This window comes from Barbus barbus, assembly GCF_936440315.1.
Source record: "Barbus barbus genome assembly, chromosome: 24".
In the NCBI taxonomy this organism is placed as follows: Eukaryota; Metazoa; Chordata; class Actinopteri; order Cypriniformes; family Cyprinidae; genus Barbus; species Barbus barbus.
In genome coordinates this window covers 14,306,200-14,332,857 of record NC_136752.1, presented here as the reverse complement: position 1 = coordinate 14,332,857, position 26,658 = coordinate 14,306,200, and the positions used below count along the sequence as shown (strand labels likewise).

The 26,658-nt window shown below is 35.2% G+C and overlaps 1 protein-coding gene across 2 annotated transcripts in view; it reads right to left on the bottom strand.

Moving 5' to 3' along the window:
• Nucleotides 1-26,658, bottom strand: part of LOC306843919 (circadian locomoter output cycles protein kaput-like) — a 55,610-nt gene that overhangs the window by 12,040 nt on the left and 16,912 nt on the right. The window contains exons 3-12 of one of the 2 annotated variants that reach the window (XM_079375640.1): nucleotides 13,175-13,236; nucleotides 11,808-12,043; nucleotides 11,546-11,633; nucleotides 4,549-4,608; nucleotides 3,864-4,012; nucleotides 2,868-2,959; nucleotides 2,662-2,751; nucleotides 2,014-2,134; nucleotides 1,726-1,839; nucleotides 144-262 (exon numbers count right to left, since the gene is read on the bottom strand). In XM_079375640.1, the coding sequence (XP_079231766.1) occupies nucleotides 144-262; nucleotides 1,726-1,839; nucleotides 2,014-2,134; nucleotides 2,662-2,751; nucleotides 2,868-2,959; nucleotides 3,864-4,012; nucleotides 4,549-4,608; nucleotides 11,546-11,565 (765 nt within the window). In that variant the 5' untranslated portion in view covers nucleotides 11,566-11,633; nucleotides 11,808-12,043; nucleotides 13,175-13,236. Of the gene's footprint in view, nucleotides 1-143; nucleotides 263-1,725; nucleotides 1,840-2,013; nucleotides 2,135-2,661; nucleotides 2,752-2,867; nucleotides 2,960-3,863; nucleotides 4,013-4,548; nucleotides 4,609-11,545; nucleotides 11,634-11,807; nucleotides 12,044-13,174; nucleotides 13,237-26,658 lie in introns of those variants that run through there. The other variant, XM_079375641.1, reaches the window with a different exon arrangement.

The following is a 26,658-nucleotide window of genomic DNA, read 5'->3' as shown; positions in this document are numbered from 1 at the left end:
CACGCCCACACACATACATTCACCCCGTGTCATGATGAATGTATACATAACAGATCTCACGGAGGTTGTCACTGTCTGTCAGGCAAATATTAGAAGTCACGGGACCAATGAGAAAGTGCCAAGTCGGCTTTGGCTTAGCCTACCTTGATAAACTGAGGCTTGGCTAGCCTCACAGTTGCTATGAAACACACTCGGTCTTCGAATATGGGCCTCAGCGATCGCTGGATCACTCCCTCAAAGCCGTTACGTGTTGAGTTAGGCACTACAGAGGAAAAGACAAGCAAATCTTCATGAATGGACTTGTTTTAAGAGAAATGATAAACAATCATCTTATTTTATTTAGCCTACCACTAGGGGCAGCACCTGCGAGGAAACGTCAAATACTAAATATTCATTCAGGTATAAGACACTCTTTTTGTATCGAAAACAGTACATTTCTGCAGTGTTCATTTTTAGACATAGCTTGTCTTTGGACGAAAATGTTTAATGTTGACAAAAATGTTAAATTTTGTCAATATTTTGTTCAATGTCACGTTCATTCATTTTAGTCCATTTTACACTCACTAAAATTAATAAATATAATTGAAAATTAAATATGATCATTGTTCCTTGTATAATTTAGAGGAATTAATTTAAAAGACATACCTGTCATAAGTTAAATTACCATTAAAAAAATTGGATCAGCTTTTTATTTTGTTTTTAATAAAAAAAAAAAAAAAAAGGAATTAATACCTGCTACCATTAAAAGTGACAATGATTAAAAAAATGTGAACAAAATGAAAACAAAAAAGAGCAAACAATATTAACTGTTTTCAACACTGATAATAATAATAAATGCATTAAGCATCTTGAGCATCAAAATAAGCAAATTAGAAGGATCATAAATAATCTACAAAAATAATATTAAAAATAGTTTTGCAAAAGGACAAAAATGTATCAAACTATGACAAATTGTACTTCTCCACCATTAAACATTTGTTAGTTAACTTTTCAAGCATATAAAGGACTTATTAACCTGAACTCCTGAAATAGAATATGAGTATCCTTATGTATTATCCATTTTAATTAATTAAAATGGTTTAATTATCATCATGGTGACTTTTTTTATCTCATCTTTATTGTTGCTGATGTAACAATATAAAATTATATAAAAAATTATAAATAAATAAAACATGTATTGTTGGTCAATACATTCACTGACAGGATTAAAACATATTTCCTGTATTTATTATATATATTATTCTATATTATTTAAAGGTTTAAATACTCCCTCATCAACTACTGTATAATTAAATCTATTTGTAGGTCGATTCCCCTGAAAAGTGTAAACACAGCGGCTCTGTGGGAAAAACATGGCTCTGTTTGTTTGATCATTCCAACCAACATGGGCTCCACCAATGGTGTGAGTCTGGGGTGGGACTATCTATTTGTGCAAACAAAGGCTGTTTGAAAACCTTCATTCATTATTTTTACAATTATATTTACTGACGCCCGTCAAATTATACACTTCACCTTAAGCCACAAACGGTCAACTTTCCATCTCAAAATCTGGGTCAGAAGCCTGTTTCTTTGGCACACTGACCTTTCGCAACATTCAATTAATGATCCTTGCTCCATCTACTCTCATAAGAAGCACAAGCAATCAAGCACTTGGCTGGGTAATTCAATATATGGATCCATATGAAAGACTCGGCTGATGGTGCAGGCACTCGTTCTGACACTCACCAGTGTTGAGGGATTTAAAGTTTCCGATGAACTTGACATATTCATAAACGGGAGGCTCTTTCGGGTCGATCATGCCCCGGAGCATGTGGCAACAGAACTCTAACTGGTTCTTTGCTGCAGGGAAGTAAACAAAACAAAAACAAGAAAACAGCATTAATAAGCTCTTGTCTAGTGATCTGTGCTCAAAGAAATTAGACAATAACAAAGAGAGAGACAGACCAGAATAATTTTTTGATCATGATGAGATGATAAATGTGCAAAAACAGCATGTTTGAGAGGGATTCTTACTTTTTAGGTGGTCTGGGGTGAGGGTCTCTCCCTCCAGCATGTGTGTGGATAGAGCTTTATACACCTCTGAGTGCTCACCCAGTGGAAGGAAATTCAACAGATTCTGATCCACAAGATCAGACTGAAAACACAACAACAGACTGTCAGTATCTCTCATATTTACACCGTAAAGCTAGTTATTTTTGTAACAAATACATGGATGCAATATCAAACTCTGTATTCATATCAGAATTGTGATACTGCTCATTTGAATATGGCTGTCGCATAGTCAGCAGTGTTTTTTTAAGAATTATTTTTTTTTATTCATCAACAATGCATTAAATTAGTCAAAAGTGACAGTAAAGCATTCATAATGTTACAAAATATGTTAAGTTGGAATTTTCATTTTAGCAAAGAATCCTGAAAAACAAAATGTATCACCGTTTTCAGCATTAATAATAATAAAAAATGACTCTCAAGCACCAAATCAGCATATTAGAATGATTTGGAGTAATAGCTGCTAAATATTTAGCTATACCATCTCAGTATTAAACACATTTTAATATATATATAGAACAGAAACTGTTATTTTAAATTGTAATAATATTTGACAAAATTGCTAATTTTACTTTAATTTTGTTTAAATAAATGCAGTGGGTTCATACTCACAGGTAGATGTTCTAATAAAGACGTGACACTTTCTGAGACGTAGATTATGTTTCCGTCTGTCATGATGGCCAAAAAGAAGCCATCTAGTGCCTAAAAAATAAAGCAAATGAAGAATATCAATAATTCTGCAGTTTTAGTGTTTACTGAATGAATACACATTAGTAGGGGGGGTTTAGGCAAGTCCGTATGTATGAGTAAGTCCTCACCTCCAGCATCAGCTGTGTGAACTCCTCATTGCTAAGGAAAGGTGGCTTCCAGTCCTGACGGATTTCACTTGACTCGGACTGTGCGGCAATTTCTGATGGAAAGACAACACAAACAATAAGGTTTTGGTTTTAAATACCGGACAAGGAACTAAAACATACACGCTTTACTTCATCGGGTTAATAAACTAAATGTCTGTTTAATTATAAACATTTACTTTATATACGTATAACTGAATCACATACCTAGTAATATCAGACACCTAAAACTGTTTTTTTTTGGTTCTTTTTTAATATTTGAGTTGTTTTTATTTTGAATTTGTTTTGCGTTTCTAGCTTCTCAAGTTGTAGTTTAGTTTTATCTAATATAATATTATCACTTTTACCTTTTTAATATATTTCATTAATTATAATATTTATATTTGGTATTGCATTCAGTTTTCTAAAAGTTTTTAGCACTGCACCAAACAGTTCAATCTCTGTCCAGCCCACACACACCACTTTTAGAAATGGCATCATCCATAAAAATAATGGCAAATGGAATCTGTCCAAATTTAACTTATTTACTAGAAATTGAATGAGCTACCACTTTGTTGTGTACTATTGTCTTATTGATTTCAGAAATACCAACTCCTATATGTTGTGTGAAAAAAGCAAACCGTGTTGGATGTTTCACATTCCATTTTATATGTCATCAGATGGCTCCATCCCGTCTAAGTGGGCGGTTTTTGGCTAGAATTCATCTATAGTAAACGGTCTGGCTTGTGAAATCAACTTATGCCACAAAAACCATTGACTGAAAATATTAAATAAAACCATTACAGATCATTTTTTATTTATTCATTTGTTTTCTGTAATATTTAAATGCATATTATTGCTCCAATTTAGTTAACTAACCTTTTAGGCAATGAAAATATTGAATTTACTTTCCTTTTCGAAAAAAATAAATAAAAGAAAGACCAATTTGGTTCCGATTATTTGGTATGGCACTGCAGTAACCTTTGTGCTTGCGCAGGAAGTCGATGCTCTTCTGTAGGATGGTAGACTTGTCCATCTTGCGGGTGTTGCCCGGCAGCATGGTGCCCAGTTCCTTGATGAGCACATTGAACTGGTCTCGTCTCTTCTTCTCCGACTTGTTCCTAGAAACTCTGTAGGTGGAAAAACAAGAGGTGGAAAATTCCAGTGGAAATCAATTGCTGACTTCCAGATAATAGAGTAATTACATAATTTAATTGCCATTTGAGAAGTTTTCAAAAGTCACAATTAAGCACTAAAATACACATCATGTCTTTTAGTTTTCTTATATTCTACAATTTACTCCTCAAAATGATAATGGGACACTATCTAATCTACGAAAAATCTGGCAGTGCAGAGAGAAAGCATTTCACGGTTCTGTGACTGTATACAGAAAATGAGGGTGAAGCTGTGCACTCAGGTTTAAACAGTCATAACTAGGTCACACTTAAGTTTCTATTCCTGGTGCAAAAGTAATTTAGATATACTACCGTGAAAAAGGACTTGTCTATACAATCCTCTGGTGTATTGAATCATGTTTAAACCACTCTTGCATGAGATAATGGAATAAAGGGTTGGCTCATAACAGGAGTTCGACTCAAGGTAAAAGATAGGAAATTCCCTTTGAGGAATCATAATTATAATCATATCTTTTGCTTGTCTAAATCACCTTTTTGCTTTGTCCTTCTCATCTTCTTCCATCAACCCATCAAAGATACTGCTGTCATCCCTGAAAAGAGAGCCATAGTAAAAGAGGTTAGACCAGCTTGACCAATGCGAGCTCTACTCAGCTGTGTGATTGGCCAATTAAAGACAGTTTCACTCCTCATCTGTTCCAGTGTTTGTAATCACAACAGCATTCATTATGTTAAAATGTTTATATTTGAGGCTGAACCATTTATTCAAAGTGATTGTCCCTTGAAAATTAATAAGGCACCGAAGCTTTCAAAAAGGACACAAGTCTAAAGTCATATATATGATAGCATTGTGAGAGGAACAGAACTAAGTTTAAATCATTATTCGCTAATAGTGAATCTTCAAGGCAGCGTTATTTTAGCATCATTTAAATAGTTTTATTAATATTTTAACTATTTTTTTCTGTTTTCAATTTAATAATTTGAATCATTTTCATTATATCATTAAGCAATTTTGTTGTGTGCTGTCATTTTTATTTGTTAGGCTTTCATTCACTTATAAACTTTTATTCACATATACAGTATACCTTTAAAGCTGTTGGAATGAACTTTCAGTGGAGAGACAAAAATCTCTTCGGTTTCATTGTGTTTCGAAGATAAACAAAAGTCTTATGTGTGTGGAATGACATGAGGGTGAGAAACTGATAACAGAATTGACCTCTTTATCGCTTTAACTGCTGAGACGGAATCACTGAGTCAGAACTAAAGAACCGGTTTTGTGAACTGCATCAACAGATTCACTGAAAAGATCCAGAAAAATTCATTCCTGAATCAAATATTGTCGACACATGAACTTTTATGAACCTTTCTGCTCCCATTCATTGTAACAAAAAGAGCGACTCAAACAATCTCCAACATTTTGTGTTTCACAGAAAAAAATACAATCACAGGATTGGAACGACAAGAGGGCGAGAAAATGAGTTAATGAGGAAATATCAAAAGGAAATGTGCAAGCCTTTTCTTTTGACACCCCACAATATTTAATCATAATCAGGTCATGCAATAAATCATTGCTTAAGCCGGCAGTAGGTCAGCGGTGGAGGTGGATATAAAGGCCTGTAGGGGCGCTGTGTGTGTCAGTATATATTTAGATACCCAGTGTTCTCTGACTCAGCTGCTTTGAGAGCACAAGACAGAAAACGAGACCAGCTGGTCAGGGCAAGGGAACTGAAATCAGTTTGTAACGGTCGTGATTGGGATTTGATTTCATGACTGATGTCATAGCTGCTTCTCAGCTCCAAAGTAGTATGGGTTTGAAATGACAAGGGGTTGAGTAAATGGCAGCTTTAATTTCTGGATGAGCTCTTTAAGGTCATCTCAACACGACACAGCAGTCTTTTTTAGCCTTGAGATTATAGGTCTTTTGCACAGGGTGTACAAAATGTGCATCTGTCTCTGGAACCGCAGAGATCACAATGACCTTTCATTTGGTGCGTGCACACGATTGAATGAGTGTTTTTGTGTGTGTGAGACGAGATGCAAGTCAACCGTATGAATGTGTATTTGCAAAGTTACGAGATTAAAGACTGCAAACAACAGGCTGGGTATATACAGTGTGCATTTTGCATTTTGTGTTTGCACCCGCTGCTCTAATAATGCCATATTATATGGTCAATTTTATTGCTTGATGTGAAAACGGCATTTTTAATTAGGAATATTCATTAAATATGAAGTGACACAGGATATAGAAAAAGAAAATAAAGAGAAAAAGATAAGAAAATAATGTCTAACATCTGAGTACAAAAAATACATTGACGTCAACTGATCTGGCGGCCAAACAAAAAGATATTTATATCTGCGCTGTGAAATTCAAAGCCATCTGCTCGAAACGGTGGGCGCATACAATATGAGGAAGTAAGATTAGCTAACATAATTTAATTAGGACAATTAAGAGGAGTCAGAAATTGCCATTATAGTTAATATTTCCTCAATTTCAGTTTGTCCTATAAAAAAAAAAAAAAGTCATAAGCCAATAGGCCTTAGTTTGGGGTTGGTGATGACTTTATTCTTTAATCTCACTTGTGCTCATCAAGTCTTTATTTGCTCAAAAATAAAGCAAAAACCAAAACTGTAATTTTTTTTTTTTTAGATCAGTAAAATTGAAAATAACTGATTTTATCGCGTTAAATGTCATTTATTCCTGTGATGAATTACTCCCGTCTTCAGTGTCACATGATCCTTCAGAAATCATACTAATATGCTGATTTGCTGCTCAAGAAACAAGAAACAAAGTGATGCTGCCTAATATTTTTGTGGAAACCATGAGCCTTTTTTTTTTTGCAGGATTCTTCGACGAAAGCATTTATTTGAAATAGAAATCTTTTGTAACATTATAAATGTCTGTCATCAATTTAAAATATATATTTGATCGATTTTATTGATTCTTTGCTATTTGCTATTGCTAAAGGCATAAACATTTATTCCTGTGAGATTTTTATTGGACAAAAAACTGGACATGCCCATAAGTGCGAGATGCGTCATCAATAATTTTAGTGCATTTTGCTAGATTGCTATATTACATACATACTATATATGCTGAAGTACACTAGCATATAAGATATCAATTCATTCATCACATGACACATACTCATTGAATACATCATACATTTTCCAGCCTTGGAGCCAGAATCCCATCACGTTATGTACGAATTGCAAATGAATGCTTCGGTTGCATATTAAGCCTCACACTCATCTTTCAACATCATTCGCCTCCAAATGTGTCACCGCATCTGCCACTACAGCCTGCTGCCAGGATAAGAGCATGTGTATCGGCTCACGACTCTGAATGACTGCATTAAACACCTGTCTTTAAGCTTAAAGTAGCTCAATCTAAAAGACCCTCCACAGTGACAACACACACATTAAAGTGAGAGGAGTGCTGTAATTGTTTTAAAGACACAAACAAATCTATTAGTCACTGCACACTCATAGTGCAGCATTTTCCTTCTCACACAATCCACTTGATTGCTTTACGAACGACTTGTTTTGAAAATGTGGATCATTTCTGTATACTTAAACGGAGCTCGTTTGAAAAATTTGAAGCAGAAAAATATGATGACCTACATTTATACTACAAAAACAACGTGGTGTTTGTGCATTAACGTTTATCCATTCTCTCTTCGACACACGCACATTGAAGATGTGAATGGCTGATCATTAACTTTAATAGTGTTTGTGTTGTGAGAGAGACTGTTTTTGTCACTAGTCTGCTATCTTACTGACTCCTGTAAGGCAAACAAACCAACAGTATGAACACAACAATGCTATAAAGATGTTTCAGAGGACAGTATTGATCACCAAGTATACACAGAGGCTCAATGTGTGCCCAATTAGCCATGTTTATCATCAAATGTAAAGTTTGCCAAGGATCGTTGAAAAGAAGAGTATATCTTATAGAGAGATATCAATTCCTGGCACCGGCAAACATTAAGAGCCAATATTTGGAGTAGGACTTAAAAATATGTCAGCAGTGTTTGCCACATAAAGTACACTTTGCTAAACTAATACAGGAAGTGGGACAGTTCCTGATCATTTTACCACTGGCATTGTTTTTAAATACGATAACTGACAATGACCCATATTCATTTAGAATGAATGTTCACCTAAATATTATGATACTATTATGATATTTAGACGACATTTATTCACTACGAACACATTAAATTGATCAACAATGACAGTAAAGACATTTATAATGTTAGAAAATTTTCTGTTTTAATAAATTGTTCTTTTCATTTTTCTATTCAACCAAAAAATGGAATAAGTCAAAAATAAATAAACATTTGCAAAACAATATTAAGCAGCACAACTGTTTTCAACACTGATGATAACAAATAAGCAGCAAATCAGCATATTGAACTATTTCTGAACGATCATGTGACACTGAAGAGTGCTGAAATGAATGATGGTGAAAATTCACAGAAATAAATTATATTTTAAAATATGATAAAATAGAAAAGTTATTTTAAATTGTAATATTATTTCACAATAGTTCTGATTTTACTGTATTTTTGTATTCTACTAGTTTTACATTGATAGTGTACTCACTCTCATGTGGATCCAAACCTATAGAACTTACTTTCTTCTGTGGAAAAAAATTACTTTTTTTTTTTTTTAATGTTCCCATATTTTTGGTCCATAAAATGAAAGTCCACTGTTGACTTTGGGACCCCATAGACTTTTACTGTATGGTCAAATGGGTTGAAGCATTCATTAATAAACTCAGTCATGAAATTCAAGCATGTAATGTATAACTCTCAATAAAGCTTAAGTGTCCTAGTTTATCTGTATTCAACCAAACTGTAACTTTTATTTGAGAGTTTTCAGAGCAGCCCAGAACTGTTCAACACACATTTGACCTAGATTTGCTCAACGAAATGTTCATCAGTGAAAATCAGAGATGTGGACTTGAGACTCCTAACTTGAACTCAAGTCACAATGTTGATGTCTTATTGCTTGGCAACCATTATATTTAAGACTAATATTTACCAGTTTCGACAATTAGTTTTGAAGTTGGAGACTGAGCTTCACCCAAGTTGCTGTCAGACGGTGTTTGGAAAGTATCAAATGTGTGTATGGGGAAAAATATCAGATATGACAATTCAAAACATCATTAAGAAAGAACAATATAAATGTCTGAAGAAATTTGATTGTAACAAGAGAATATGTGTGATAAGTTCATAATGATGGAGCAACTCATACAGCAATGAGTCCCATGGATATTTGCTGAGACTAAGTTTTGAGTTACATTTAATCTCATGTGTTGCTCTACTGATATTGTTTTACGTGCACATATTTATATTTTAGCGTATTTTAATACTTAAACCTGACATGAAACGTAAGAATTTTCCATCGTAAGAAAGAATTAATGAAGTTCAAACCAGAGAACCTTGACTAACACACTGTGACGTGTCCCAAAGTCAGGCCGAAATTTAGTCATAAAGGTTAACACAGCTTTGTAGACATTAACAAAGGCAATCATGATGATAGGTGTCTGCATGGTGAAGTCTAAATTTATCTGTTTGCACTAAAAGTGTTTTAGCAGTTTCACTTTGGCTTAACTGTCTAGCAGGTAAGACCAGTCTCATCACTTCAGGAGGCGAGGATGAGAGTGCATAATTGCTTGCCACCTTATTAAAAAGTGATTACAAACTTGGTTTAAACTTCAACTAAAAATGCAATTATGAAAATTAAAGATTCACTAAAGAAAGTATTATAGTTCAAATGAGGTAAGTTTTTGTATCTTTCTCAGTTCTGAGAGGAGAAACTTATAAAGAATCTTTTATTTGGATTTGGATTTGAAAACACAAAATGTACCAGTGTTAAAAAAGAAAAAGCAAGCACTGCACATGTGTTGCGTCTCTTCCATCAAAATAATAATTAATCATGTGTATAATAAATCTGCAGTTTCTACAATCAGTTAATAAGTAATTATTTCCTGCAGCAGCTTATACTTTGCATTATTATTAATAGTTCTATTGTAATTACATTAGCATTTAATGTAGATGGGCTTTAGTTTAAAATGTAACTCAATGCAAACATCCAGTATGCTAAACATTAAATATTCAAAACTTATTATTATTATTACTTTTTCCCCACAGAAGAGACATTTAAGCATGACAAATATACAAATATATTTCAGAAAAAAAAAATAGGAAAAGAAAAACAAGTACCTCTGACCCCATGTTGTGGAGCTTCATTTTCACTTGCTAGCTTTTTTTTTTTTTTTTTATCAAATCAAATAAACACAAACTGTGCTTTGCAGAAACACACATCGGTTTAGTGAAGGTGTATTTGTAGCTTCGTAGAAACACACAGAAGTTGTTCTGACAACATAACTGACACCCTGCATTATAAACTACTGTATAAAACAGTTGGTCTACTACAATGGACATCATATAAATTCAAATTAAATAAGTTAGAAATTGCCCTGCATTCGATCTAGCTATGTTTGACCGTGTCCTGAAGGGCCACTTAGAGCTCATGCTGTCTGAGAGATGAGAGGAAGTGCAACTCTCAAAAATATACAGATTTTCTGAATATGGTAAGAGAATACAGATTGTGCAGGCACCGTATGGTTCCTGTTTTCAACCGTAGGTGCCATCTCCAGTTACTTCACCTGGAAACCTTTGATAGAGGAAAATGGAGCTGCTGCTCTATTCAGCGTAGTGGTAATCCAGAGATTAGCCTGAAAAATTCCACACCGCCGCCACACAATGGCCCATCTCACTGTCACTCAACAGGCCCAACCAGTTAGAAGGAAGCCAGTTGCAGTGAGGCTGGCCAGAGTGGGCATGTTTAATGTCATTCCATTCACTGTAGTCACTATAGCAACTGGCCATGGGTGTGTTACAACTGCATCTACTAGGAAACGAAAGCCGTTTACGAATATAGATATTAAAGGGTTACTCCACCCCAAAATGAAAATTTTGTCATTAAATCACTTACCCCCATGGCGTTCCAAACCTGTAAAAGCTTAGTTCGGCTTGATAGTTACAAGCCTCCCAGTTTTCATCCAAAATATCTTAAATTGTGATCCGAAGACGAACAAAGCTTTTACAGGTTTGCATATTTGTGCATATTTCTTCTTATTACAATTACAACAGTGATTTAGGCAAGAGCAGTGAGAGACATGAAGGTCTATTAGACTGCTGTCACTTTAAGAGCTGCCCGGATGCAATATATTGTTACATATGTGTTTTCTTTCTCAGCTGTTTGTTTTCCACTTAAGACCTAAATTACTGTGTTTTTGAGGATACTTACAAAGACGGCCATTTTGACACATACGAGTGTGTATATTTAACCATTCAAGGCCTATAAAGCTTGTCTGCCGATATATCGCCCATCCCAAATGTTGTTTTTATTAGTCATTTTATTGTTTTGCTGTGTTTACCTAATACGTGTTGGAGATTGTGGCTATTGTTAACGGAATCCTTTCTTCACAGGATGGTTTGGGGTCAACCGAGGACTTACCGGTCTATGCTAGAGGTCATTTTTGTAGTGTGTTCAGGGTCGCAGTTGTAGAGAGAGGACCTTTAAGCGTGAGGTAGACATTTGTAACCTGGGTAACAAAAAAATAAAAAAATTATTTAATGCAATTTAAATTAGGTACACTTTAAATGAATAAATAAATGTGGGTTTTAGTGTATAATAGTGCCTTCTAAATTATTAAATTAAAATTATACAATGACACAAGAGGAATAAAATGCAATAATTCATTCAAAAGCAAACTTACCTCCAAAGGCCTGCTTGCTCTAAGGAAGGAAGAGAGGAGCTTGTCACAGGATGTAGGATGAGGACAATCGGTGGGCAAGACAGAAGCTGCGAGTGAATATGAATGTTTTTGTGTGCAGGGTCAATCAGAGGACTCTGAAGTCAAGGTAGAAAAGCCTGCTGTGGGTCCCTGTGGGGTGTATGTGCTTTCATTCGGGTGTGAGATTGGAGGCACCACATGTTAGCATTAGCCACCTCCTTAAAACAAAAAACAGAAAAACTTTCATTATAATCACAGATTTTATAAAGTAATAAAAGTCATTTGTTTAATATATACTCCTTGAGTAATCTTAACTTAACGGCTGACCTATAAAACAATATTCAGAAATTGAATAGTTTATTGAAAAATTGCATATGTGTTTTTTTTACCCATTTAGTATGATATAGGACAATATGGAGCTCATACTTGAGAAAGAAATAACACCTCAATTTTATTAAGAAGCCAAAACTGGGAAACTTATCCAATTATTTTGGGCAGATGCTGATATTTACAAGATGAAATTCTAATTTCAGAATGAGATTTTTGTAGTATTGCAGACTACTTGCATAAAATGTATATAAATATCAGTTATCCGAATAATATGTCTCGTAAGATGACACTTAAATGTTCAAGGCTCTGTACTTTTAATTGTGGGGCAAAACATATAATGCAATGCAATGATGATTGAGAGATACAAAATTAAACTTTCCTCAAAAGCCTGTTTTTTCTTAAAAAACAAACAAAAAAACACTGTATGGCAAAGTTACTTGATTCCTGTAATATTACAATATAAAACATATAAACAATATAAAATTTATTCTAAATATTTAACAGCAGATCAACATTTGTAACATGACCTGAAGTTTTAATAATATACTAAAAGGCATTTTTTCAGCTAAAAAGTATAAACTATCAATCAGAAGACAGAAGGCCTGCAGTAGATGTTGATATTATAGAGAAATTTCTCATATCAAATATTCTACAGTCTTTATAAGGCAAAGAAGAAATTTTGTAATGAAACAAAAAAAACCTACATTCACTTATAAATCTTTCCCTTGTGAATAAATGCGTAAGTATACCAGGCAAAAAATAAACGTAGTGATTTTTAAGACGACTGAATGGTAATGTATAAAATATTAATAACTGATTAATTAATGGTTGAATCCATAACTTTTTTAATGTTCAAAATGTACAAAATTAATATAAATAAGCAAGTACATCATTAATCCATTTGCCAAACTGTGTTTCTGGCTTATCAAGACACATGCAGTTCTGTTTATTAACCGCTATAGCACCAAAAGTTACAGACTGCAGCTTTAAATAACTCATTTTGTAAATAATAAACTTACTCATGTCATTATTTCTGTAATAGCAGCAATGCTCCTGAACCACTGTACATCTGCTCTTAAATCTGAAACAGAAACAGAAATTAGTCACATAAACAGACAAAATGCTTCAATTACATTAGAGAAATAATAATATATTAGCTTAACTGGTACCAAGGAGATTATAATAAAATAAAAACATCTGAATTAATAATAATAGGTGTTCAGGTTTCAAGAGAAAAAAACATTACTTTGACCCAGTAAGCTTGAGAAGGGTCATGACCTTAAAGTTAAAAACCCTAAAGTCATTATGGTAAACATTCCGCGAAGAACCAAAGAAAAAAACACTGTGCCATACCCAAAATAATGGCTTAATTGAAGCTTAACATTTTCCCCTGGATCTAACAGTTCTGTCCAAAATAAACTATTCAGCAAACTATTAGTTATTTTACAACGCCACAGATGTTGTGATGTACTGCCAATTCTGATAGACAACTTGGCAAGACCTTCTCCAAAAATAAGCATACAGTACTGTAAAACCAGGGCTGAAGTTCAGCTGGTTCAGCTTATGAGAATACACAGAATTCACTGCACATTCATTACTAGTCAACTGCAGTGTAATGCTCACGACACTGATCACAGTCTTACATCATTAACATTAACATGCCGGCCTGGTGTCACCTAGAAATACAAATTGTGCCAAAATGTACTAATATGCTCATATCGTATTATATATCTGTCACATTTCCTTCTGTGGAACATAAAATAAGATATTTTGTTGTGTTTTAACTGTTTTCGTCTATACAATGAAAGTTAATGGGGTCCAAAACAATAGTCTGGCCCTCTTTAATGTGTTCTACTGAAGAAAGAAATGTGCATCCATTTATAGTGTTGTTTTCTATTAAATTTGTGTGCTTGCATAAAAATAAATCAAAATATAAAACATTTTACATATATTTCTACTTAAAAAATGTTATAAAATACAATTTATAAACACGTGAGAGTGCATAAATAAATAAATACATTTCATTAAAACAAATACAATCTATGAGCATCTCTGTACATGTGGAAGTGAATGAATAAATGTATTAATTTAATTTCTTGGGAGTGTATAGGCTACATCTTTGCAAAATAAGAATAGGCACTGTCTCTCTCTACAGGAAAACACCCAGCAGGAAAGAAGCAGTAAGAGTGAGACATGATGAGGCTGTAGTACCCTGACAAGTTGCAAGCCATGTCCAAGGAAGTGCATGTGTCATAAAGGCCCACACCCCTGAGGCCAATCTATGTATAGCAGTGGTGGTGTGGTATTGCCTTCACTCATATTAGGTTTCCATGTTCCAACAGGAAGACTGCATTGATCAATGAGCAACTTCTGAATGGCAGCATCCTGTTCTTTTCATCAAGACAACTAAAAAAAAATGTGAGGTGCACATAATTTACAAAACTTCACAAACAAAGGTGAAAGGCTTTGACCCAGTTTGGTCCTTTAAAAAGCATGATCAAAGTTGAGTGAAAGTGTGTGTGTGTGCTTATCAAAATTACTACTATCAGAATACATGAGCTCACAGTCAGTCTCTTGTGTTTTGCCCTCAAATATTTAACATTTATCCTGTTTTCATGCATGGTTTGATTGTCTTGTCCAAAACAGAGTTTAATTCCACCTGATTGCTATTCCAGAATTCACATAAACCTCACATATAAAATATCATATAAAACACAGTGTATAAAAAATTGAAATAAAATAAAATATTGCTGTATTGCATTGCTATCCCTGAATTCACATTTCCAGGTATGGTTTTTGGTAGTGTGTCACACAAACCAAATGAAACAAGCTCTGATGTCAAATAGACGGTGGGTCTTCTTTAGTGTGAAATCACCCCTAAAACCCCCAGCACATGACACTGTTAAAACTCTCATAAAGTTATTTGTTTTTTGCATACTGCAGAGAAATGCCTTCCGTCAGTCACCAAACACCTGCACTCATTAGCACTCATAAAATACAGCCTAATGATAGAACACATTACTGCCTTTGTTGTCCTGCCAGAAACAGGTGGTCGTTCTTGTTTACAAGCTTGTACTTTATGGCCATTTCAATGGCCTATAAAAAGAAACGATAACGGCAAGGAGATTAGCCTAATGCTAGGAGCTAGCATGACCTATCAGCTACCACACGATTTGAGCAACAGTTCTGGCGCCGGTTCATTTTCGTATGACATCCACACATGAAGCAGCACGGACACGCTAAACACATCCACAGATTCAAACGAGTTCAAATAGAAATCACACGCAACGCAACTAGGTCATTCTTCATCTGAAGTGGTGAAAAATATTTACATTGTAAATCAATTTAATTTTTCAAATAATAACAACATGTATTGCTATGTATTGAAATAGTGTTTAATATGCTATATTCGGAGAAGCTTAAAAGGACAATTCACCCAAAAATAAAAAAGTTTGTCATCATTTACTGACCCTCAAGTTGTTCCACACCTGCTTGAGTTGGTTGATCATTAAAGAAAATATGTGCGTTGCAGTTTGCAGTTTCTAGTCCCCATTGACTTCCACAGTATGGAAAAAATGCTATGAATATCCCTTTAGAAACCTTTTCATTTAATTTTTTTCTTAAAATACAACAATGCATTTTTTTGAACAAATCTATTAAAATATCTACTGTAGATATGAATTCACTAATAACATTTGAATGGTTTCTTACTACGGCGTTGTAGAGCCACGTTAAAAAATAAAAAAATATATACGATTACGAGATTGAAGTCATAGCAATACGAGAATAAAGTCGAAAATTACGAGAATTAAGTAGAAATATTTTGAGAATAAAGTTGAAATTATAAGAATAAAGTCATAACAATATGAGAATAAAGCCGAAATTATAAGAATAAAGTCATAACAATATGAGAATAAAGCCGAAATTATAAGAATAAAGTCATAACAATATGAGAATAAAGTCAAAATTACAAGAATAAAGTTTAAATTACGAGAATAAAGTCGTAGCAATATTTAGAAAATATTTTCAAAATATTTTGAGAATAAAGTATTTCAACTATTCTCATAATTTAGATTTTTTTTTCAAAATATTACAACTTTAATCTTGTAATCTTAGATTTATTTATTTTTTTTAAGTGGCACTAAAACGTAGTTTGTATATAAACCTCATCACATCTATAAAGCTGGAATAACAACAAAGAAAGCTCTGGAAGGAAATTTATTTAGGTGACTAGCTCAGTTAAATTAGCTGCTAACGTAGCCACATTCCTTTAGCTGAAATGCACAGACGCGGTGGAGACACACTGACTAATCACAACAGCAAACAAGACGATGGCTGTAATACACTATGGTCCATGGTGCTCGGATACGTGGTGACCAGATGTAAACAAGTGTGCTAAAGTTGTTTAAAGCTGGTAACGATGGAAATCTCTCTTTCATGTTTTTACTATGAGTGTCTTGTCACATGCAGGTCTGGACCTCCGGTCACGCCAAGCTGCACACCAGCTATGTCCCCCTACTGCTCACTACATGTGACTACTGACCCAGACAACACACACAAAGAATATAAACAGCATACCGACACAGCTCAGACTCAATTCAGCCACTTCTGCAACATTTAGGACAAAAGAAGGGAAAGCCGACACAAACAGCCACAAACAAGCAACTTTTTGTACAAGATTTGTACTGTACAAAGATTTTACAATATCCAGGACTCTAAGAATGAAAAAGAAACCTTTGGGAATTTCGGTTCATCCAAGCAGGATAATTTTGGATTTCAATGGGATTTTGACAAATTTTGACAGGAATACTCAAAATAGGATTCAGGATTGTTTGACAAGGGACACAAAACAATCCTGACGGATTTGATTGAAATTTTTTATGTTTTTTATGTTGCTCACTAAAGATATTTGGCATTTAGATTCTTTCCAGATATGAGTCACAAATGTTACCTAAAAAAAGAATTGCTTCACTACAGGGAAATGTAGGGAAGAGAAATGCCACAAATATAACCTAAAACAAATCAGTTGTACACACACAGCAATAGCAATCCAAAGGATTTCTTTGAATTAGGAGGCAACATAAAAAGACTTTGAAATGGAAGGTGGGGGATTCTGGGAAAAACACATGAGAAGGGCACGTGAAGAGAGAGAGGCAACGGAGGAGTGGAAAAAGATGTAGGACAGAGTGGAATATTTTCAGTTCACAGAGACATGGAGTCAATTTCGCAAAAGATTTGACAAAAAGCAAGCATGCAAAGCCGTGAAGGAGGATTCGACAGAGGAAAAAAAGGATAAGGCTTGCAAGAAGAAAAAAATTGAGGGGGAGGGTTTGTGAAAAAAAAAACTCATCATGGAGAAAAAGGATACAACGAGACATAAAAGCAAAAGAGTAAAAGAAAAAGGAAGTAAGGCAGCCCCAGCATTTCCTGTAGAGCAGTTGCGGCGTTAACAGTAGGCCGAGCAATGGTTTTGTAACTGTGATGTCAGTAGATGCTTCACTGACCTGCTGACCCAGTGACCTACTTTTGCTTCTCTCACTCACTGTTTCTCTCTTCCACTGCGACTTAATCACAGCTCAGCAGGCACCGCAGCTGCAGCCAATCACGCAACAGGCTGAGTCACCACACACACACTATCAGCAAATCAGGAAATCAGGAGCAACTCACCACAAACAAACAGCAGCCAATATCAGGCCGAGGAAGAACTAAAAGGAGTTTTCAACCAATCAAACACAGAGTCTACAAACTCTCAGCTAACCAACCACAAACAGGATAAAAACACAGAGTTAGCGTCAAAGAGAACAAGTCCGAGAAGGGAAGGAAAATGTGAGAAATAGCAGAAGGAAACAGGCTAACAATACCAAGCTTCTTCTGTTGCTGTGAGTGACACATTTACCTATTCGGCCAAAGTGAGCCAAAACAGATCTGCCTAAAGCACAAGGTTAAAACCAGATAACAAGCGCATGACAAACAAACAAATTCTTCCTCTGCACTCTCGACACCCTCAAACAAATGAGGATTCTCTCTCACACACACACCCCCACGTCTACCCTTAGGGGCTCTGAACGCTATAGACTGGGCTGGAAATATTTTCACACAGTTGTGCATATCTTGATTTGTACCTGCACACAAACGGTCACAGATGGATCATATACAACTGTGTAATTGCATATTCAGATTCCACTGCATTGTCTTTTGCCCTTTTTGACTCAAGGGAACGGTTAAAAAAAAAAAAAAAAAAAAATTACACTCATGTTGTTCCAACCCTGTATAACTTTGTTTATTGTTTAAAACGCAAAAGGAGATATTTATAGCCAAGCTGCTCATATTCCATACCAGGTTCAGCAGTCATTTTTAATGTACTTTAAAAATGTAGGGCTGTGGTGATACTGTAAAAAAATCATACTGCATTTCGATCGATCGATCGATCGATCGATAGATCGATAGATAGATAGATAGATAGATAGATAGATAGATAGATAGATAGATAGATAGATAGATAGATGTGTCCTGTTTCATTAATTCTTCAGATATTAATAGCAGGGAATGTGTCGTATCAGTTATATCCATTACTTCTGTATTCTGAATCGTGCATTCAGATCACAGATCTTCAACAGATCACTGGTGCTGTGCGAAGTCCCCTCGTGTTTCAAACGCTCCACCATCATCCCCATCCCAAAGAAACACAAAATTACTGGACTTAATGACTACAGACCTGTGGCTCTAACGTCTGTAGCCATTAAATCATTTGAAAGACTGGTTTTGGCTTATCTGAAGGACATCACTGGACCCTTACTGGACCCCCTGCAGCTTGCCTACAGAGCAAACAGGTCTGTGGATGATGCTGTCAATATGGGACTGCACTTCATCCTGCAGCATCTGGACAGACCAGGGACTTATGTGAGGATCCTGTTTGTGGACTTCAGCTCCGCTTTTAACACCATCATCACGGAAACCCTTCAAAATAAACTAACCCAGCTCTTCGTCCCCACCTCCGTCTGCCAGTGGCTCAACAGCTTCCCGACAGACAGCAGCTAGTAAAGCTTGGTAAATTCACATCCAGCACTCGTACCATCAGCACTGGAGCTCCTCAGGGCTGTGTTCTCTCCCCACTGCTCTCCTCCGTCTACACCAAAGACTGCACCTCTAAAGACCCCTCTGTCAAGCTCCTGAAGTTTGCAGACGACACCACACTGATCGGCCTCATCCAGGACGGTGACGAGTCTGCTTACAGACAGGAGGTTAAGGAGCTGGTTGTATGGTGCAGTCTTAACAACCTGGAGCTTAACACGCTCAAAACTGTGGAGATGATTGTGGACTTCAGGAGAAACCCCCCTGCACTCCCCCCACTCACCATCATGAACAGCACCGTGACTGCAGTGGAGTCATTCAGATTCCTGGGCACCACCATCTCCCAGGACCTGAAGTGGGATATTCGCATTGACTCCATTGTCAGGGAGGCCCAGCAGAAGCTGTACTTTCTTTGCCAGCTGAGGAAATTCAACCTGCCACAGGAGCTGCTGAAACAGTTCTACTCTGCCATCATTGAATCCATCCTCTGCACTTCTATAACTGTCTGGTTCAGCTCAGGTACCAAATCTGACCTCAGAAGACTACGGAGGGTAGTCCGGACTGCTAAGCGAATCATTGGTACAACCCTCCCCAATCTCCAAGAACTGTACTTATCCAGAGTGAGCAATAGGGCTGGCAAAATCACTCTGGACCCCTCACATCCAGCACACTCCCTCTTTGAACTGTTACCCTCTGGTAGACGCTACAGAGCTCTGTGCACCAGAATAACCAGACATAGGAACAGTTTCTTCCCTCAGGCAATCCACCTCATCACTAACTATCCATTCACACTCACTAATTTTATCTTTTTTTTTCTCATTTCTAATTTGCACATACTTGACCTGTACATACATAGTTGTCTATATTATATATTGTGTTTCTGCTGATTTGTACATTGCCTTTTGGTTAACTGTTGTTATTCTTTTATTATCTGTGTCCTGTCCTGTTGCTGTCCTTCTGTTGCACTGTGGAGCTTCTGTCACTACAACAAATGCCTTGTATGTGTAAACATACTTGGCCAATAAAGCTCATTCTGATTCTATTATATATACATACATACATACATACATACACATATATATATATATATATATATATATATATATATATATATATATATATATATATATATATATATATATATACACACACACATGTGATATCTCAATATCACAGTGCTATATTGCAAAAATAATAATACTGACAAAAATAAATGAAATTAAAATAAAAATTACTTGTAAAATATTATCGTTTTTAATTTAAAATATTTTATTTAATATGATTTATGAATGAATGATTCTTATGCTCTGCAGTTCAATAATGAAAAACCTGTTATATTTAATTTCCTGTTATATATTGTAATCAAATTAGTGTATTATACACTGTTATATTTTTATATTTTGTATAAAATTATATTTTATATTAAAATCTTTCTAAATAGATTGAATTAATTTTTTTTCAGTTTTAATTTAGCTTCTATTCCAGTTTTAGTTGCATTTCATTTAGTAATTTTAGTGCTTCAACATCAATAAATTTCAGTTAGTTGACAACAACATTACTAATTTTGATTTAGTTTAATTTCTTTCCATTTCATTTGTAGAATTTATTTAATTTCAGCTTTACTTCCAATCAACACAAATGTATTTAATAGTTTTAGTTCACACTTTGCATTCTACAAAGCATTGAGCAAGCAATGTTAAGATTATGAGTTCATTTCAGGAACTGATCAAATGTATACCTTGAATGCAATGCAAGTCTCTTTAAAGTGTGTTCCAAGAACTTTGAGAAAATGCAAGTTAACGATCCTCCTAGATTTTATGAGAATAAATCCTTCAAGCTCACTTTGATACATCTTTTGATAATCAATGCAAAAAGACCCAAGAAGACTAAGGACTCAAGAAAAATTGAATAATAAAGCTCAAGAGCTGTAGCAAGATTGTGACAAAAAATGCATTAAAAAATAATAAAAATGTAATCACACAATAACATGTATCGCAACGTGTATCAGACAGCATCATAAAAGTCTTTTCATGCAAGAAATGCAGGTTTGTAAAAACATTTTTAGTTGAGTGATTCCTAATCTTTTTTCTTTCAACTCTCTGAAAAACACCTCACTGCAACACAAACCTAGTCTCCGACATCACTAACTGTATCCTTACAGTCTCAGGATAACCAAACATGGCTTTTTCGGTTCCTTTCCAATCCACATTAAAAAAAAATTTCCACCGCAGAGTCTGCTTTCCATTTTTAATAAATTCATGCAAGGTGCCTACACATTCTCACTCTCTTTTTTCTCCTTCGCTCCCTCAGATCGAGTCTCTACAGGCTCTGTGCGTGTGTTCTCTCAGATGTAGGTCAGTAAAGCTCTGAGGATGCGAGTCACTCCAGCATGGAGCTGGAGATGCCAGCATGACAACGGTGCCCATCGGCAATGCCATAGCAACCACTCTCACCAAGCGGGGTAAAAATAGATGTACTGAATTCCTCCACTGCAGTTTCCCTCTCATATTTTCTCTCTCAGCATTTTCTCCATTACTCATGCAGCAATCGACCTACAATCATCCAGAAAAGAGATTCTTCAGTTTTTGCAAAACTTACGGTAAATGGATCAATCTCAAAAATACAACGTACAACCACCTGACACACATACATTGGATAAATAAATACTTATCCTCACAAAAATACGACCGCAGCTTAAAAAATTGATTAATGTGCACTCAAAATTATGTGGAATCCCTTAAGGCCAGTGATTCACATGCTTGGGTATGAAGACTGGGTTTCCATTTATAGCACTGTTCTCCTTTTCCCTTATACAGTCCACGTCAACTCCACTTTCCCTGGAAACATGTAATTGCTCTTTTCTAGTGACAGCTTTGCATGTTATCTTCAGGTGTAGTTACCGTATAGATAACATGGGTTACGTTGTCAGCGCAGTATGTTAGCCGCGACTCTCCTTATCAACCTGAAATGACTTCACTCCCTTTTGAGTCTGAAAAAGCCAGGGATTACTCACTCAGCGCAAACCCCATTCACATGTCACACCTCTGGAAGTCTTTAGAGAACGGCTAGGGAACATGAGCTGAAATAGAAGGCATTTACTGTAAGTGGGAAAGCACTCTGCTCGGGCCATAAACATTTTAATACAGCTTACTCGCACAAAATGCACTGAACCCAAAACTGCAAACACGTAGCCTACATTCTCCAATTGAAAAAAAATAAAATAAACATTTGCGAGAAAAGTAGATTTTTTTTGTGTAATGTCTTTAATTATTATTATTATTATTAAGAACAACAACAATGACCAAAAGGACTACAATTATCGAGTTAAAATACATATACAATACATATTTGTGATTTGAGCCACACTTATTTGAGAAATTCAAAATGCAATGCACCTGTATTAATAATAAAAAAACATAAAAAAAAGTAAATATATTGTAATAAAAATTAAGGCTGTCAGCGTCAGTGAATAATAAAAAAAATTAATCGGATTAAAATCACACCTTTTTTGTGTGGTTAATCGCAATGAATCACAATCATGAAATTAAGCATATTATCTTGTTTTGTCATTATTTACTATATCCAGCAAAGTAAAGCAAAAGATTGAAGGGTGATTCTTACAAAACTGTATTTTCTTCAAGCTTATTTCAAGATAAATTTTTATGTCTTTTCAAAAAAGGGCAGACTCAAGGACACCAAAGAATCAAATGATATAAAAAGTCCATATAGCCGAATAATTAAAAAAAGCACACATTAAAACGCACATTTTTTTTCGATAGATCGATCGATAAATAGACAGACAGACAGGCGCACTCTTTTGAAATTTTATAGGTGGCACTATCGAGCCATTTTGCCACACCCACTTCTGAAACCCATATCAGATGTAAATTTTCGCCAGTTCTAACCCGTGTGCAAAGTTTCATGAGTTTTGGAGCATGTTTAGGCCCTCAAAAATGCGATTCACTTCGGAGAAGTAGAAGAAATATAGCTGGGGCAGCGATGGCGGGCCCAAGCCATCAGTGCAAACATCACCCCGGTGGCATCAGGAAAACTGCCCAGCGGGCACATGCATTTACAGTAACCCTCTGGCAGTCTGGTTTTAAGGGATACAGCAATTAAAGGGTTATTTCAAACCATCAACTCTGTGAAACAAACACACAGAACAATATATAAAACTTTAGTAACAATTTACAATAAGGTTTCCGTTTTTAACATTAACTATATTAATTAACATGAACAATAAGTATATAGCATTTATTAATGTTAGTTAATATTCAAAACTTAAACATTATTAAGATTTAAAGTTTTATCTGTTAACCTTAATGAACTGTGAATTAACATGAACATTTTGATTAACTGTGAAAATATGTTTTTTCATTGGTAGTTCATGTTAGTTAATGCTTTCCTAATGTTAACAAATGAGACATTATTATAGTGTTACCAAAGCTTTTAATGATTTGTAAGCATTTTTTAACGATTTACTTTTCCATGAACTAACATGAACAATTTTTACTAACACAAATATATAAAGTAGTTAGTTAGTTTGTATAGTTTGTTAGTTGTGAATTAACCAATGTTAAAAAACTATATTATTTAACTGTTAGTTAACATCAACAACAATTATATACCCTTTATTAATTTTAATTAATATCAAGTCCAAAATGTATTAATATATTATTAAAATTTAAAGTTGAATCTTTTGAACATGACTATTTTTACTAACATTAAACTATTGACTATTTTATTAACATTAAAAAGATTAATAAATGCTGTAAAAATATTTAGTTCATTGTTTGTTCATACTATCAATGAAGAATTAACATGCTGTAAAATTATATTGTTCATTGTTAGTTCATGTTAGATAATGCATTCCCTAATGTTAACAAATGAGACCAAAAAGGATAAGGCCGTAAATGTAATGCAAAAAAGAAAAAATAGTAAATAAATACTGATTGTTTTTTTTTTCAAGTGATTAAAGAGATGTTTAATAGTCTCTCTCTCTCCCTCTCACTCTCTCTCACCCACCTCCTAACCCTGACACTCAACACACACATTCACCCATCCGCCCACACACAAAAGGAGAGTGACATCAGATGTCTGATAGTTTTTTTTTTTTTCTGCTATCCATAGTGTATTGTATATTCATGAAATTAATCACATTTCCTAAGAATGACTTTTTCTGTCTATGTAATTTTTTATGAAGTGTTTGGAAGCTGCACTTTAAAGATACAAGAAAATTACTGCAATCTTTTTTTACTGTTACTTTAGTAAATCACCACACCATTCAAGATATCCTAAATCTGTTCGCAATTTAACATCTTCAGTAGATTGGCATCATGTTGACAAAGTTTGGTGTGAATTACTTGTTTCTTCTTGGAGGAGTATGAATTTACAGTCTGATATTCCCAAAAATTGACATTAAAGCAAATATAGCCGGCTTTCTGTTGGTCATAGCTAATGAGTGTAAATAAGAAAGTTGTCCAGCTTGATTAGAACAATATATGTCCCGAGTTTGGTGTCTGTAGCTAAAACTAAACCCCCCATTTTTGACAAAAGTTGGCACTATAAAGTGCCACCTCCACGCCCATTTTGCCAGTGTGTAACTATCATTAATACTGATGTGTGTGTTGAGTTTCATGAAATTCTAAGCATCTTAAGTGCTTCAAAAGCACAGAAAACAAATGTTAAAGTTTGACACATTGCCATGGCAACAGTATATATCAAGGACCCCTTTACAGATTCTCATTGTCTGTGTTTTGACATTATCCTGATGAAGTTTGAAGCAAATCGAGTAAAAATCAGAGGCTGAATTCAAAGCATTTAGAAAATGACACATTTCCTGCTGCCAGTAGGTGGCGCTATAACTTTGACTCTGAATATCCACATCTATAAGATCGGCATAATACAACGAACAAACCACTGAAGTTTGATCAAAATCAGATAATGTACGTGGATGTTATTAGGCATTTCCTGTTTCTCATTTCTCGCCATAATTTCATCCCCTCACCACGGGCAAACCATTCAAGATATCAAAAATCACTTCGCAATTTAGCGTCCCCAATGTCTTGACATCATGTTCAGCGAGTTTGGTGGCAAACAGTTGGTAATCCTCAGAGGACTATATAAAATTCCAGAGCGTGCGCTTTTTAAACAGCCCTAAATACCTGACTTCCTGTTGGGTGAAGCCTATGACATGCAGCGTGAAAGTTGTTCAGCTCAATGAGATCTATATGTGTACTGAATTTCATATGAAAACGTGCAAGTATGTGTGAGATAAACATCAAGTTTTCTGACTGTGTTCCAGGGGGCGCCGTAGAGCCCCTGTGCCACGCCCGGATCCCAGCCTCTGCGGTGTTCTAATAACCGCAGATTCCAACGTTCCAACGCAGATTCCAATTTTCAAGAGTTTTTGAGCATGTTGATGCCCCAAAAAAGCCCCGGATAGTCGAAAGAAAAATAAAAGTTAAGAATAATCCTTAGAAAAACAAGATAAATGGAGCAATTCCAATAGGGTCCTCACATCATCGGTGCTCGGGCCCTAAATATTTTGGTAACACTTTAAATCACAGAAACATTTTTAACTATTAAGTAGTTGCTTATTAGCATGCATATTACCAGCATACTGACTGTTTATTAGTACTTAATAAGCATATATTATATTAATTCTGCATGACTATATTCAAGAACCATTAAACCAGCCCATTACCTAAACATAACTACCAAAACAACAACCTTACTATCAATAAGCAATAAATCAAGAGTTTGCTGTTGAAAACTCTTAGTTATTAGTGAATGTGTGTTCCCTAATCTGAAGAATGAACGAAGTATATACATTCCTTATGCATGAAAAACCATTATAGATAAGTATCACGTGATGTGCAATGCTGCAAAAAGGGCATGGAGGGCACATCTGGCATGGTACATATACCAGGAAAAGGTGTGCTCACACTGCAAACAAACATACGCTGAAACCTTCAGATAGTAAGTTCAACAGTCAAGGACAAAAAAACTGCATGAAGATACAACACCTCAAAGAAAACACCTCAACATTACGAAAACGAAACGTGACAGAGATGCCTCTATACTGGGATATAATACTTTTTTATCTGTAGTCACAGCATGCATAATTTAATGCACCTCAAACTGTTTTGGAATCAAACTGAATATAAAGTGCCTAAAGATTCTCAATGTTCTCAAAAATGTTCAACAGCTTAGACTTGCATTAAACCGAAAGCTTTCATATGGAGAGTTTTCACAATCATGTTGATAGGTGTGGCAGTTAAAATGGTGTTGATCGTGACAGAGCAAAAGTGGCACTTCAGACAGGCTGGGATTGCCGTCTGTGTCAAATGCTCTCACAGGGCGGGAGCGGGGATGACTGCAACACTGTTACCATGACGATTACTCCATAAGCAACCACGGCCGACATTTA